Source organism: Neolamprologus multifasciatus, chromosome 1, assembly GCF_963576455.1.
Source record: "Neolamprologus multifasciatus chromosome 1, fNeoMul1.2, whole genome shotgun sequence".
In the NCBI taxonomy this organism is placed as follows: domain Eukaryota; kingdom Metazoa; phylum Chordata; class Actinopteri; order Cichliformes; family Cichlidae; genus Neolamprologus; species Neolamprologus multifasciatus.
In genome coordinates this window covers 25,428,344-25,444,458 of record NC_140439.1, presented here as the reverse complement: position 1 = coordinate 25,444,458, position 16,115 = coordinate 25,428,344, and the positions used below count along the sequence as shown (strand labels likewise).

General features: G+C 40.3%; 1 protein-coding gene across 5 annotated transcripts in view; it reads left to right on the top strand.

The window, feature by feature from the left end:
• Positions 1-11,221, top strand: part of itsn2b (intersectin 2b) — a 36,404-nt gene extending 25,183 nt beyond the window's left edge. For 3 of the 5 annotated variants that reach the window (XM_085168199.1, XM_085168177.1, XM_085168183.1), the window contains exons 28-40: positions 2,671-2,792; positions 2,950-3,056; positions 3,189-3,372; positions 3,516-3,614; positions 4,114-4,197; positions 4,311-4,394; positions 4,478-4,540; positions 4,806-4,955; positions 5,050-5,168; positions 5,242-5,324; positions 5,416-5,499; positions 5,718-5,891; positions 7,192-11,219. In XM_085168199.1, the coding sequence (XP_085024325.1) occupies positions 2,671-2,792; positions 2,950-3,056; positions 3,189-3,372; positions 3,516-3,614; positions 4,114-4,197; positions 4,311-4,394; positions 4,478-4,540; positions 4,806-4,955; positions 5,050-5,168; positions 5,242-5,324; positions 5,416-5,499; positions 5,718-5,891; positions 7,192-7,340 (1,502 nt within the window). In that variant the 3' untranslated portion in view covers positions 7,341-11,219. Of the gene's footprint in view, positions 1-2,670; positions 2,793-2,949; positions 3,057-3,188; positions 3,373-3,515; positions 3,615-4,113; positions 4,198-4,310; positions 4,395-4,477; positions 4,541-4,805; positions 4,956-5,049; positions 5,169-5,241; positions 5,325-5,415; positions 5,500-5,717; positions 5,892-7,191 lie in introns of all 5 variants that reach the window. The other 2 variants (XM_085168191.1, XM_085168209.1) reach the window with 2 other exon arrangements.
• Positions 11,222-16,115: the final 4,894 nt, after the last annotated feature.

Genomic DNA, 16,115 nt, shown 5'->3' with positions numbered 1-16,115 from the left:
AAACCTAACTGTTCCTCAGAGACGTGTCTTTAATCAGACATGATGGTAAAGTGTTACTGCAGCTGCCTTAACTCTTGTTTTATACTAAAGACTGAGATCATGATAAACCTCAAAAATGTGAATAATCTTGAGGAGGATTGAAAAGGTCGGGCTGCTGTCCTTCCAGTGAAATGTTATAAAGTCTGACCTGCTGTCTTAATGAAAGTGATTCAAAAAGGGAACAAAGAATCCAGTATGAGCATATCTGCATCAAACTTAGACTACAGCAGCAAACGTTTCTAGGACTTGCCTCACCGAAGTGCATTAGATGGTGCAAACTGCAAAGCTGATGGTGGGCGTCATGTTTCTACCTCCTGCATGCTCTTTACAGGCAGTTCACTCACTTAAACCACACCAAATATGGACGCATCTGATGAAAAATATTTCCTTGAGTGTGCTACATGTGAGAAAGGAAAATATTCTGACTTAATTCTTGTTAAATTTCCCAAAGTTCATGTGGGAAAACAGCTTTAGAGTGTGTAAGCCATTAAAGACATGGCGTGTTGTCACGCATGAACTCCAGATTGAAATGTTGTCCCTTGAAGTTTTCTTTCTTTCTTGTAGCACACAACAGTAAATAGTTTCCTTCAGATGTGTTTGCGCTGTCTGTTATCTCTCTGCTGGTGTTATTCCTACAAACATCAAGTGTCCAATCACATTTTTGTGATGTCTTGGTCTTGTAACTGGGAAAAAGTTTTTTGTTTGTTTGTTTTTTATGGGTTTCGTTTGTTTGTTTGTTTTTGGTTTTACAATGCTAAACTGCTAACCAAAGTGTGAAACTAATAAGTCCATATATCTAAAAGCAATAATTTCATGTTTTCTTTTGCTTTCTCAGAGTTAACTAGTGTCAGTTTAATCCTTTCAATGGCCACAACTTCATCTTTAGATGGTTTTTGTCAATACTTCTTCCACTTTAGTGATTCAAAGTTTCAGTGTCATAACAACCTGATGATTCATTTGCATTTAATAAGGTGTTACAGGTGTTTTGTTTCAGTTGATGGTACAACCATCTGGTTAAAGACCAGTTTATGTTCAATCCAGCTGCACTTGGATTTTGCATTTTCACATAGTTAAGGTCTAGAAAAGTTCAGGACTGCAGTGCATGTGTAAAAAGGGTATTACAGTAAGCCTTGTTTTTAGGGGTGATATTTAAAGATGAGTGCTGCACTTTATATTAATGAATGCTGCTTTTCTGCTGCTGCTCAGGGGGATTTTATTGTGGAAGGGAGTGAATGCATGTCTGCTGATAGTGTTAACCACAGGTTACATATTAAAATAAATAAAGAGGTACTGGTTAATATTGGGATTGGGGATAAATTCAGATCAATGGGTGAAAGACTTTATATCCTGTGGATGCTCTCTTGGTGCACTGACTCCAGGGAGAAATTAGAAATGGTACAAAAGAGTTTGATGACCTCTAATGCAAGAAGAGCTAATCATTGTTAAAGGGTTTGTTACGTTTTTGGGGGTGGGGAGATCCTGTATTTGTTTTATCACAGTTTATTTGTTGGGATTTCAGGTGAAAGGCTGCCATAGAGAACAACACTAACAGTGTTTGCACTGACTTTAAAGATATACCAAGCATTTGTGCTACAAAGGTGATGCAAGATCTGTCTGGTATATATTTTCTGAATCTGAAATAAAATAAATAAAATAAAGATTGTGTGTGTGAGTTGTGCTCAGTGTTTACATGTTCAATAAAATCCACACGATTAAGATGACCAGATAGATGAAAACCATCTCACCTTGTTTTTGTGATTTATTTTATTTTATTTTATTTTATTTTATTTTATTTTATTTTATTTTATTTTATTTTATTTTATTTTTTTCTGTTTACATGCATGGATCTGATTTGTAATTTAGTCCCAACGGATTGCTTCTTGAATAGTTTGGATTTGTTTCTCTGCTTTTGTTTAATGTTATCTATGTGACTTTGACTAACCTGTACTGGGCTACCTTATCTAAAAACGTGAATATCTACAGACTTATTATTAATGGATGAAGGTGCAGAAAAATAGGAGAAGGTCAGGTTTATCCACCTTTTTTTTTCCCCCATTCAAGGGTGGGGAAAAAAAAGAACTTCCTTTCCTGTTTTGGTACAAACAGATTTATCCCAGCAAGAAGATAACGGCACAGAAAGAGCCAAACCTGACAGGAGAGGCAGAGTACAATCAGACTGAGCAAACAGCCAGACAGCTACAATCAGTCGTAGCAATGGATTCACAGAACAGATTTCACTTTCTAAACCTTTGGGATGACACAGCAGATGAGAGTGAAACAAGAGAGGGAGAGGAAAGAAAGGCGTTTATAGGGGATGAGCAGTCAGTTTGCATGGGATCCTCACAGTGGATGAATGGGCGCCCTGTATCAGGTAAGTGTGTGTTAGACGGTTGTCGTCTGCCCCCTCCTTTTTTTTTTTTTTTTAAACCTTTCTGAAAGTAATGTATGAGAGGGTACAGAGGGAATCATTTTTGTTTTCCTGTGCAGACACTTCCAGCAGGAGGCAGTAAACGCAAACCTGGGCTATCGGTACAAGCAGTCATTTGTGGGTTTTGTTGAAGTGGATGGACTGGTTGGTTTGTTTTCTTTTTCATGCAAACCTCTCCTCTGGGTGTTGCTCCTGTTTTGCAGGGTGTGCGGACTTGAACAGCCTGGATTCACTGAGCCCTCAAGAGAAGAAGAGGCAAGGTTACATCCATGAGCTGATAGAAACTGAGGAAAAATATGTGGAAGATTTGCAGATAGTGCTGGAGGTAATTTGAATAATACAATACATGTAAAAGCAAAAAGTAGCATTCTCAAAAATCACACCAAGAAAAGTTACACGCTGCAGTTATTACTGTGTTGTGTGTGTGAGTTGGGACTTGGTGTGTTTTGTAATATTTCTGGCTTTTTCCTCTGCTTGTGTAGGTTTTCTACAAGCCCATGTCTGTGTCGGGCCGCCTGAATGAGTCAGAGATGAACATGATTTTTGTCAACTGGAAGGAACTGCTGGCCTGCAACTCAAAATTTGTCAAGTAAATATCTTGCGGGCAGAGCAGAAGCGACAGTGTTTCTGATAGCGTGAGGAAATGTTGTGAAGAGTGTTTGTGCAGATTTTTTTCAGTGTAAAAAATCAAGTTGGGGGTTTGTCTTGTGTATGTGTGCAGGGCGCTCCGCGTTCGTAAGAAGACGGGTGGAGAGAACAATCCAGTGGGGATGATTGGAGATATCCTGGCTGCCGAGCTGTCCCACATGCAGCCCTACATCCGTTTCTGCTCATGCCAGTTCAACGGCGCCACACTGCTGCAGACTCGCACTGACAATGATTCAGACTTTAAGGACTTCATGAGGGTAGGAGGGATTCCCACATCTTGTCCGCTTCCAATGAGAGCTTCATGTTTTCCATTTAGAGTTTGGGAATTTTAGGGGTTCTGGTTTTGTTGAAAGACAAGAATGTATCTGTTAATCTTTTAATGTTGTCTTTTTTCTCTTAGAAAATCGCCACAGACTACAGGTGTAAAGGAATGCCGCTGTCCAGCTTCCTGCTGAAACCAATGCAGAGGATCACTCGCTACCCACTGCACATCAAAAACGTAGGCCATCGTTTTCACGAGCATGTCTGACTTTAAAGTGTGGCCTTAACTGGCTGCATTTGACTTTCTGGTTGTTTTATAAATTCTGTCATAATTGTATCTATTATTTTATTGTTAGCTGTTTTAAATATTTAGACTCACATTAATATACAACAACAGAATTTATAAGGGTGTGGAGAGTGACGGACTATGCAAGCACTTTTTTCCAGTTCTATGATACTTTTACTTTAAGTATGAATGTTCTCCCTGGAGAGTATTTTCAGTCAGAGCTTTACATTCAGGGAAGTGATCAGAAGTTATCACAGTAAGCTCTCATTCTGCACCAGGTATCAGCTTCCACTGCCAGAAGTAGTCAAAATTACGCTCCAATATCTTTACAGTGCATGTTCATCGACAGAGTATCCAATGAAAGACAATCTTTAGTGACGGAAAATAGTTGTTAATAAAATTAACGTCAAATGTGAGCACGATTAGCTTATTAGTGTATTTACTTGTGCAGATCCTGGAGTGCACTGCAGAGGGCCATGCTGACCGAGGTCCTTTGAAAGAGGCGCTGGAGAGGGCGGAGGAGCTCTGTCAACAGGTTTTTATGATCATCATTTCCTTTATTAATGAACCCAGTGAGTCGCTTAATTAGAAAGTCTCTGTGTTGTGGTTGAATCTGATGTGGTGTTTCTGGGCGATTACCTTGTGCAGGTGAACGAGGGTGTAAGAGAGAAGGAGAACTCCGACAGACTGGAGTGGATTCAGAGCCACGTTAATTGTGACGGTCCTGTCGAGGTATTGAGATTTATGGTTTTTCCTTCATGGATCTTTATGTGAAAACATTGAAACATTGTTTTAAACTTTCTCGCTTTTTACAGCATTTGGTCTTTAATTCCCTTACCAACTGTTTGGGCCCCAGAAAACTGCTCCACAGCGGCAAGGTGAGTTTCACTGCAGGTTCTCATATTGGCTAGCAGGATGGGGCATAACGGATGATGAAATTTGAAACCTAATCGTTCAAATCCCAGGAAGTAGTGTTACTGGTTACAAGCCTCATACCACAAAGTAAAATCTTCAGACACCAGTAAGCTTTAAATAATTTAAAGTCCTGTTTTGCTGAAGATTTGCGAAAGTAAATCAGTTAATGTTGTTAGTTTTTTAAATGTTTAATCATACATGTGCGGGTGTATCACTCTATCTTCACAGTTGTACAAGGCAAAGAGCAGCAAGGAACTCTGGGCTTTCCTCTTCAACGACTTCCTGCTTTTAACGTACGCGGCTAAACAGTTCACCTCATCTGGACCTGATAAACTGTTCAGCAACAAGAATAACGTACAGCTAAAGATCTACAAACCGGTAAGAGATGCACATGAGTGGAAATCTCCTCCTTTGAGGCAACGTTAGACTTTGTGTTTGTGCCCGACCGTGTTTCATCTTGTGTTTCCTGTAGCCCGTCCTCCTGAACGAAGCTCTGGTCAAGCTTCCAGATCCTTCCAGCGATGAGCCCATCTTCCACATCTCACACATTGACAAAGTCTACATGCTCAGAACAGACAACATTAATGAACGGTATGTGCACACATCGGCGTACGCACAGAGAAATGGTGGCTTTTACGAATGCCTGCGTGTTTGTGTTTTTCAGGACGGCGTGGGTTCAGAAGATTAAGGTGGCGTCTGAGGAATTTTTTGAGACTGAAAAGAAAAAAAGGGACAAGGTTTATCAAGGTTTGTGTCTACACTCCAAGAGCCACATTCGCGTCACCTAAACGCGATAATCTCAAATAATCATTTAAGCTTTCTGTGCACCTGTTTACAGCACGCTCTATGAAAGGCAGTGGAATCGGCAGACTGCTCGTCACCATCCTAGAAGCCACTGAACTCAAGGCAGCAAAACCCAACGGTGAGCATGAATGCACTAAAAACAAATCATCAGCTTTTTTCTTCTTTTCTTTTTTTTCTCTGTTTTATACTTTTACACTTTTATTTTTATTTCTTCCTTTTTTCCTTGACTCTCCTTTTTCCCTTTTTTTTGACGATCTGAATCAATCCTCAACTTGCTTTCTCTTTACCTGCTCCTACATCCTCCTCATGCCTGTCTGCTGTCTTTCCCTCCTGCAGGTAAAAGTAACCCTTACTGTGAAGTGACCATGGGAGCTCAGCTCTTCACATCCAGAACAATTAACGACACCCTGAACCCCAAATGGAACTTCAACTGTCAGTTTCACATCAAAGACATCTACCAGGACGTCCTCTGCATCACCATCAATGAAAAAGACCAGTTTTCACCAGACGGTTAGCTACCGGCTAATTACATTATTTCATTTTATTAATATTGCTAAAGTTTGTTCAGAACTCTTTCCTTAAAAGCCCATAATATAGTTAGATTTGGGTGTAAATGTATACAAATTAAATTATTATTATCACTTGTTTGTAAGAAAACAGTGGAGTTCCCACTCCAGGTTGGGAATGAGCTGCTGCTCCAAGTGCAGAAAAGTATCTTGGGGGTCTTGTCTTTGAGTGAGGAGAGGGTGGAGTGGGAGATCAGTGTGGATGCTGTACCGGTCTGTTGTGGTGAAGAGAGAACTGGCCGTGAAAGTAATGCTGCTGTTTTACACTTCATTCTACATTCCCACCTTCACCTACGGTCACTATCTCTGAGTCACAACTGAAAGTTTAAGGTTGTGGATAGCTGGAGCTGGTTAAGTCGTCTGATTAAGATGCGTCCCGAACACAAACTATGAAATGGAGACCCAACACGTCATGGAGCAAGCTAAGTGTTTATTTACGGCAACTTTCTCTATAAATTCATCTACAACTGAGTCACTTTCCAGCAACTCTCCACTTTGAGCTGGGTCGGCACACTTGTTAGCATTAGCTTCCTGTCTGAACTGCCCTCTTCTCTGGGTTACGGCATCCTCCTGAAATAGAGGAGGCATGGTTAGATGACGATTACTGGCTGTTCCCAGCCTCCCCCGACACTCCCTGAGCCCACTGCTCCACCCCTCCCCTGCAGCTAAGCCACAAACCACACCCCGCCACAGTGGACTACCAGGACGTAGCCCCAGGACAAACCAAGGGCACAGCTGACAGATTATTTCTCTGCTCTGGCTTGGGAATGCCTCACATAAGCTTGAGGAGGTAGCTAAGGACAGGGAGGGCTAGGTGTGCCTCCTGCCCCCATGACACAGATAAGCTGTAGAAAATAGATAAATGGTTATTTTATTCAGTGGCAGAATGACTAATCCTCTTAAGACATGGGTGTAGGGTGGGAGTGTCAAACACGAGGTCAGAGGTCCACACCAGCACATGGATCAATCTGGGGGGGGCAAAAACTGTGTGAAATGAGTTGAACACACTGGTGTAGGGTTTAAAAGAAATATCAAAACTTAAAAGAGCATCCCATGTGTCACTGAAACTGTCTCAACACCCCCACTGGTTAAACGTTGGCTGTTGTTGGTGAATATTTTAGTTAAACTGTACACAGGATAATTACAAAAAGTCTAAAAAGTTAAACATGATTTTCTTCTTTAAAAACAAAAAAATAAATATAACTTCCTCTGAACTCATGTGCTGTTCTGTTTTCTCGTGTCAGAGTTCCTGGGCCGGACCGAGGTTCCAGTGGCGACCATAAAGAAAGAGTTGGAGAACAAGGGCCCAGCGACGCGTCGGCTTCTGCTGCACGAGGTCCCAACAGGGGAAGTGTGGGTCCGGCTCGACCTACAGCTCTATGGACACAAGTAGCCGCAAAGGAAGAACTGAAACAAGAAACTACATCCTCTGTAGAGACGTCCAAATAAGAACAGTTAACCAATTTTTAAAGGGCTGCTTGTTTTCACATTAACAAACTAAGATGGTTTCTCCTCTAAGCTGTAAGGAGAGACGGTCTCATTCATCAAGCCTTAATTAATCTAATATTAACCAGCAGTAATAATACCTCTTCTGATGTCATCCAAGTCCTGCAGTAGAGATGGCCTTTCAACAATTCAAGCCACAAAATAGGAATTGGAGCTCATCTTTTGTTCCTCGGGATGACTTTAGATGGAAAGGGAAACTTGTTCACCTGCTCAGTATGGAGACTTGGTGTGTCCCACAGCTGAATGTGGGTCCTATGTAAAATTTACAACCTTCAGATGGAGTTAGGACCAGACAAAAGCTGCTGAGAAGCAGATAATTCAAAGCAATAAAACTATATGTGCTCTCCTTTAGACTCTCAGAGCTCTGTATCTCAGTTGGTTTTTATTAAGTATTCACTTTGCCAAGTCTGCTCAGCCAAGGCCATTAAACGAGCTGACACTGAACTAACTAGTGTTTTATCTTAACTGTCAAGAGATACAAGTCGACTCTTTATATTATTTTCTTCTTTTTTTTCTGAGGAGATCATGACTGACTGCTTTTTAGAGACTTCGCTGGCCTGCTTTGTGGCTGTCGCCAATCATAAACTGTCTGGGCTCACTTCTCACAGTGACATCAGAGACAGTAGATGGCAAATGATGGACAGTGACAGCTTGGAGAATAAGTCTGTAGAGCTGGTCTGAAGTCAGTTTACTACTGTAGATCTCAGGATACGTTGTTCTGGGTTGAGTCTGTCACTGTAGCAACACTGAACACTCGTTTTGTTGTTTTGTGTGTATGTTGGGATTTGTGAGTACATATCTTTGGAGAATAGAAGAATAACGATAGAGAAGCGAACAGATCCTGCAACTTTGGGAGGATACAACTTCTTGCCTTAAAAGTCATTTTTGACCTTTCTTTTTTTAAATATATGATTAAAATAATTTACTCTTCATTGGGATGATACTGGGCTTGACTATAGACTATTTTTGCTTTTTCTTTAACGTGTGAAATCAGCTACGGCCGAGTAATTTCAAGTGAGTTTAAGATGATTAAGGTGAGAGTTTTGTGTTTTTATGCAAACAATTTTGATGGCGTTAACTTTTTGAGGTAACTGAGATCGAGAGCAATAACAAACAGTATTTTCCCACTTGTATTTTTTTATGCTTTTTCAAACTGCCCGACACATTGTAAGGCTCACCCCTCTCATCCCTGCCTGCTTACAGTAATATCGTGACCTCAAAAAGTTAAAGTTGGCGCTTACGAATGTCAGCCATGAAGACGCTACAAAGATAAAGGGTGTAAAAGCTGCGTATTTGTGTTGTTGTTGTTTTTACTCTTACTCAGTGTGCTCAGATTATTTTCTAACTCTGCATTTAAACTAAATGTGTTGTATTTATTTCTTAATTTATGCGTGTGACTATCCGAAGTTTAGAGCGCCTTTCTGTTTCATCGTGGAGAATCGGTCGGTAATCGCTGAGTTTGTTTTGTGAGAAAGCCGGCTCAGTATCTTAAGACTTTCCACACATGAACTCCTGAGTCCAGTCAGAATATTTTCCACAGTCTTCCTTTCTCACATGTAGCACACAGCAGGAAATGGTCTGCTTCAGATTCATTCGCACTACTGGAAATGTGGAAATGTTCCTTTTGGGTAAGAGGTGCAAACTTCAGTCGGCACAGTCCAGCGTCACATAGACTTTTTACTTGGGAGCACACAGAAAAGTAAAGACGAGTTAACGTCTGATCCGACTGCATCAGATATTTGTGTTGTTCATTCACCTCTGCTGGGTTATGTCTAGAAGTCCAGGGCTGAAGTGCATGTGTGGAAATGGATTCATATTCATTTTTTTCCCCCTGATTGAGTTTTACTGTAAGGAGACGAAGTTGTTCATTGTTTTCTTAAGTCTGATATTTTGTGCTCTTGTACTCCACTGATTTGCCCTTTTTTTTTTTTTTAATCAACGAGGTTGTTTTTAAGTCTTGTTGTTAACTCCTGTTCTTTTTTTTTTTGTTGTTGTTGTTAATTTGTGGAAGGTGTGAGACTTCCTCGTCTGCGTAGGGCTGTGAAAGCTTGTTTTCCTCTTTCATTTTCAGCCTCCTCCACTGACTGCTGAGTTTATGACCTCTCTAACCCTGACTTGCCTGTTCACAGCTGACCGGCTTGGATTCTGTAACCTGCTGTTTGTACTCACCTTGGCCTTTATATGGCACTCGCTGTATCAGGGTTTCTTAAAGCAAATTAAAGATATTAAAAGTGATCAAACTGTCAATTTAATTGTCCGGTCAAACAAAAAGGACCAATTAAAATAACTAATCTGTGAGCGAACATCCTCCTGCAGACTATGCAGTTGAGCACACCATCCTTCTGTTGTGCTTGTTCCAACTACGGTGTTATGTGCAGCATTTTTACTAAACTACAACAGATTTTACAGTTTTCATAAAGCCGGATGTGATTTGAAGATAAATTCTCATGTTTGAACAAGTAAAATATATATTTTTGGGGGGTAGTTAACTCTTGGTTTGCCTGGTTTCTCATGGTGTCCGGCCACAGAGTCCGTAGAGTTCAGTGCAGAGTTGTCAGTGCGCACCAATAGCTCTCATTAAGTCCTCCTTCACCCTCCACTGGCTCTGGGGCCACAGGAGCAGCAGCCATTATGTAACCATGCTGAGTGGGTCTGTGAAGAGATGACAGCAACACACACGGCTGCGTGACTGGGTCGAGAAAGTCAGCTGAACTCTACCTTGTGTGGTAGAATGCTATGGCACTACTAATGCATTTAATGCAGCGGGGGATGTGATGATATAACTAAAGGGATTAAATGTAATTTATACTTATTTAAGTAAGTGTCATAGCATTGCCTGAAGCGTTTTATTTATTTATTTTTAAATACAAATACGATTCACTTGAAAAATCAGTCAAATGTTTGCATTTTGTGACGGTGGCGTTCCGCATCTTAAAAACCTTGGAACACCTAACGGTGGAAATCCCAGAGTAGACCCAGAACTCAATGGACACATATATTGGCTGCCCTGTATACTTCTCCCAACTGGAGAGTGTGGCTGGGGTTAAGGATGTCTGGAATTCCTTGCCTTAGCATGCTTCCAGCACGGTCCAACCTCAGATAAGCAGAAGACAATAGACGGAATGTGTTTAGTGAAGGTACCCAATTTAAAATTCACTTATTCAGTAAAATAAAAGAAGCTGTAATAGGTTGACAAAATGCATACACTGACGTTTGTGGTGGTTCTTGCTGTAGTGGGTATCTCCAGGTCCTCATTCTTGCCATGATGACACAAACTAAGAGTGAAAACAATAGTGGATAAAATTCTTTCTGTCCAAACAGATTCACTGAAAAAACATGTTATGTTGTTGTTGTTTTTTCCTTTCCTTAAGTCTCTTAAAGGAGGCTTTGGGCTACAACATGGTGCCAGGACAGTTGCAGTGGGCCTTGGTATTGATTCCACAAGTCTTATTCTGTGTTTTCATTGTGATGGGAATGAATGCTGTCGATCAGTCCAAAATCTCCCGCTGGCATTCTTCTGAAGGTCATCGATGAGTCATACTAATCAAACCATTCAGTGCTCCCCATAATAATGTATATAATCATTCAAAACAACTTTGTATGGATTTGAAGACAAGAAACATGCCAGAGAAAAAAGTCCTGCCACAGCCTGTGTAGGTACTGCAGGTTGGCCAAAAGAAGATGTTTACAATAAACAAAATTTTTTTATGTTTACTTAAATTTCTAAATATATGCACTCACAGGTCACCTCATTAGTTACACCTCATCAGCTGCTTGTTAACATATAAATCACATGTCAGCAAGTTAAGTGAATTTGAATATTGGATATTTGTTGGTGCCAAACAGGCTGTTCTGAGTACTTCAGATGATCTACTGGAATTTTTCCACAAAACCATCTCTAGAAAAGAGAAAATATCTAGTGAGCAGCATTTTGTTTTGGTGCCAGAGGTCACAGCCTGCTTGAAGCTGATAGAATAGCAACAGTAACTCAAATATCGCATCTCTGAACACACAACACTTTAAACCTTGAAGCAGATTGGCTACTGCAGCAGACAACCACACCTGTAAGTTCATGCAGAATCACCAAAACTGAACAATGGAAAATTAGGAGGCCGCTTCCTGATCTGAGGAGTCTCAATTTCTGCTGTGACCTTTGCATGGTCAGGTCAGAATTTGGCGAAAAAACACAAAAGCATGGCTCCTGCCTTGTATTAAAGGTTCAGGCTGCTTTTTATGCTGACCATTTCCATCTCTATGACCACAGGGACATGGTGGAACAGGAGTTTGTCATTATGGGTGTGCAGCTGACAAAGGTGCAACAACTGTGAGATGCAGCCATGTCAATACGGACCAAAGTCTCAGAGGAATGTTTTCAGAACCTTGCTGAAACTACTGCACGAAGAAGGAAGGCAATTTAAAAGGAAAAACGGGGCACAAGTGAGTAGTGAGTGTATGTCAGCTACGAGAAAAAGGTCAGTCATGAGGCTGGTTTGACTTCAAGATACTCTTAAAGGATTTGTTCCTTATAGAAAAAGGTATAGTAAAGGTTCAGAGGCAGACAGAAATAGAAATGGCAAATGAAGAGCCAGAGGGAGAGAGTGTGCATGAAACAAAGTGAAAAAGAAAAGTGCAGCAAAGCAGAAGAAAAGAACAGTTTAGAGGTGGGAGGAGAAAAACAGAGACAGAAAGACAGCGTGGAGGGAGAGAGTGACATCTGCATACAGGATGAGTCTGAGAGGCCCTCAGTTCCACTTGAGTTAGTCATGGGAATGATTTGATTATCACCACATGAACAGTTGTCTTATGTAACACACACATACACACAAATACCCTCACAAAGAAAACACAGAAATAATGAGGGATTTGTGTCCTGACCAAAAACCTACACTGAGTAAAGGTGCCCTGAAGCAGCAGACAGACAAGAGGGTGAAAGAGAAAGACCACGTCCACGTCATGCAGGTTTTTTCCTAGACATTAAAACACTGAAACTCTGGAACTCTCCACCAAAACAAGCACAAATCAGCTTTTTGCTATTGTGTTGATTTCTGATCATGTTAATCAGAACGGACACCTAGCTAAAAATAAATAAATAAATTGAGGACTCACCTAAAAGCTGTCGATGAACTGATGTTGAACTGAATTAAGGGCATGATTGTTTTTTTTGTTTTTTCAATCATTAACAAAATTGGAACAACAAGCCTCGCAAAAGTTGTCATTTTTCCATCACAGTGGGCCCAAAATCAGTGGCAAACCCACAGAAGCGCATAAAAAACGATAAGCAAACTTTACCTCACGGCAGGTTATTTTTTCTGTAGTGGGAAACAATGAAATGATAGACCTCCACTGTTTCCACAAATGCCTTTAAACACATCAGTGCAGCACTCGGTGAGATCTTAATCTGTTCCAATAACTGTGGACTTATTTCCAGATGAAGCATCCTTACAAACTGCTCAAATGTGTGTTAGTGCACATCTGAAAATAGTTCCCACTAAAGCTAAGGTACACAGATGAAATTGTTTAGTCATTTGTAAAGCTGAAAGTACAGATTTGTGGCCCATTTGGGGTTTAAGGTTAAGAGCCAAAAGACCGCTGAATATGTCCAGGTTAACCAAAGCCAGCACACGCGAATCTTGGGACATCTTTAGCTTGGCCGACTTGTGTTTATATTGATCAGTAAATATGAATTACTCCCATCTATGATGAAGTTGATGGTGTTTTATTTTGCTGATGTGCTGAGATGAAATTGCCTACACTGACCTGAAATTTCACCCCTGAAGCTTCTTAAATAATGAAGTGAAGCACCAGTGGAGCAAAAACCCCAGCGTGGCGCAGACCCAACGTACCCCCTCAGCACCTGAAACTCACAGCTCCCGTCCCTCACTATTTCAAAGAGGGTTGACAATAATTCCTGACAGAAAACACTCCACGGCTTTAAGAGAGTTAATATTTCAGCAACCTGAGCAGGAAGTGCAGAAATACATGCATTATGGATTTAAAGTGGTCTGTGTATTGTGTATTCTGCAAAAAGAACAATGTTTAGACATTATAATCACAAACATAAGGAGATGGTTGGCTTAATTAATATCTATTAACCTTAATTCTTATATATCAACGCTATAAATAACCTTCACATGTGGCAAGGAAAATAAGATGCGTGGATTCATTTTATTTCTTTCTCTCCAGTAATTGTGCAAGAGAAGGGAGTGTGCATGCAAATGAGCTGAGATTTCAGATTGTGCAGACCTGAACACAACACAAGATTGTGCAGACGTGAACACAACTGAACACAACCAGTAACACAAGGCTTTTGGGTGATATTAAGTGTTAAACAAGCCATTAAAGAATTACAGAAATGTGAAGATGCTGATTTAATAACTTGTGCACGTGTGGGCGTAGAACGGAAAACGTGATTGCAGTTTTACAAAGAGCAATGGAAAGATCCAGCAAATTTTCAACAACACGGTTATGTCAAATCTGAAACAGATATTCTTGACAGAAGTGGAGAAACAGAAATTAGATTTTTTTTGTTTTAGATGTGAAATCACAGAAGTGAAACTGAGCCTATCACATGTGTAAGTGCAGAGCTAAGGCCTGTAACAGTCAGCACTTGGACTAAAAGACAAAAAAAAGCATAATCCACTGTAACATGTGTTTGTATCACTGAGAAATAAGTTATAATAAGTAATAAATAAGTAAACGGTAAATCACACCTAATAATACAGGTGAGTGTGCGCCTGAATGCAAAACATACATGCAATAGGCTACAAATATAAGCTCAAGCTCTATGAAACGGGATGTTGTGTTGTATCTAAAAAAAGGTTATGCATGGTCAGTAGTGGGCCTGAGGTAGACACACTCACCCTCAGTGCACACTCTTTCTTTATGAAAACCAGCTTATGTATGGAGAAAAGCTGTAGGCATGCATTCTGTGCATGCACATCATTTATTCATGCAGCTCCTGATGATGTAAAACAAACATGAAGAAACAAACAGACCAAATAAAATGAATTTTAGTTGTCAGTTACTTGTAGCCATGTAGGTGCTATCAGGCGTTCCATATCTTCGCTTCAGACCAAAATGCCATCATACTTTTTCACGTCAAACTTTTGTGGATTCCAGGGGATCAATAATATTTTGGATTGTTGGATTGTATATTGCAGCACTGGGTTGATCTTCAGATTTGTAACAGGTTTTGCTGATGCATTAACATTTCTTCAGTTTCTATCTTATTTTGACTAATATTCAGGCCCAGGGATCAAAATACAACAGGAGCAATTCTGATATTTCCACCATGAAATATTAGCTTATTAACAGCATCACAGACTGCATATAAAAGTATAAAAAGGATCACCCAGTGTTTTGCAAAGTCCTGTTTGTGAAGACTTAAACTTTTTTGTGGTATCCGCTTTAGTTTTTTGAAACCAGATGTCACAAGGGTGTGGCTCACCTGACGAAAACCGAAAAACACAGAATTCCTAAATGCAGTCCATACAGATAATTCGAATGAAAAGTAAACTGTTAATTGGTTGTTATCAACACCTCATAAACAAAAGAAAACATGTATTTAATAGTGCGAGGGGATGGATGACAGAAACACTGGGGAGAATACTTCTAAATAATATTAAAAGAAGAACAGAAATAAAACAAGGATCCAAACAACAACATGACAGTACTTTAAGACTTCCCTGTGGAAGCACCTGTTTTCCCACAGACACATGCATATTAATTAAACTAGTTGTGAGAAATACTCTAAAACTTCTGGGCTCTTTTTCATGTCTGCATATCCGACCTGTCACATCCTGCTTTTGGTCTCCAGCTGAGACCATAATTTACAAAATAAACATCATCTGGTCTTCAGTAAGACCTAAAACTAGTGACTGAGACCATAAACTCATCTGTAAAGTGTTTAGAGAAGTCATGGATCAATAGAGTAGACTTTCAATTCGCCCCCTGCTGGCTTTTAAAAAGAACCAAGGTGTAGCTCCACTCACATATCTTTTATATACAGTCTATGGTCAGCATTAGGTGGGGGTTCACAAGACCACTGGATTGGCTTTTAGTGATGATGTCATTATCTGTAAGCATCAGCTGCATGTTATTTATCAATGATATAGTCATGACCTTCTGACCTTTTGCAGGCAGTGGTAGAAGTTAGACTTCTGGGCCTTTTCAGGTTTCTCTGGTCGATTTTAGGCAATAAAACTATGTAGCATGAGGTTTAGGATGAGGAGGTCATGCTTCAGGTTAAAGTACACATCTTAGAAAGCCTGTCTGGGTGAAAGGCTTAAACCATGTCTGCACAGACACGCAGCAAAAGAATGAGCAAAATACTGACAGCTTAAATATACCTCAGTGATTTAATGGGTGTGTAAGACTAGTGTTGCAGTGAGATGAGTGTCATATGAGTGTGCAGCAGCGTACTACAGCTGGCTGCCTGAACAAGTTTGAGTTTTATTGTATACACTCAGAATTGTTTTGCTGCACGTTAGGAAGTCTGGCATCTTTCTGAAAAAGTGAAAAGCCAGCATCTATACCAAGGATGCCACTGCATGTTTTTATTTCCCTACATACCTGTTGAGTGCTTAATACCTTGTTTAACTCAGTCACCCTCCCCAACCACAGCCCTTGAGGGTTTTTCAAACTTTTCCCGTTGCGTAACATC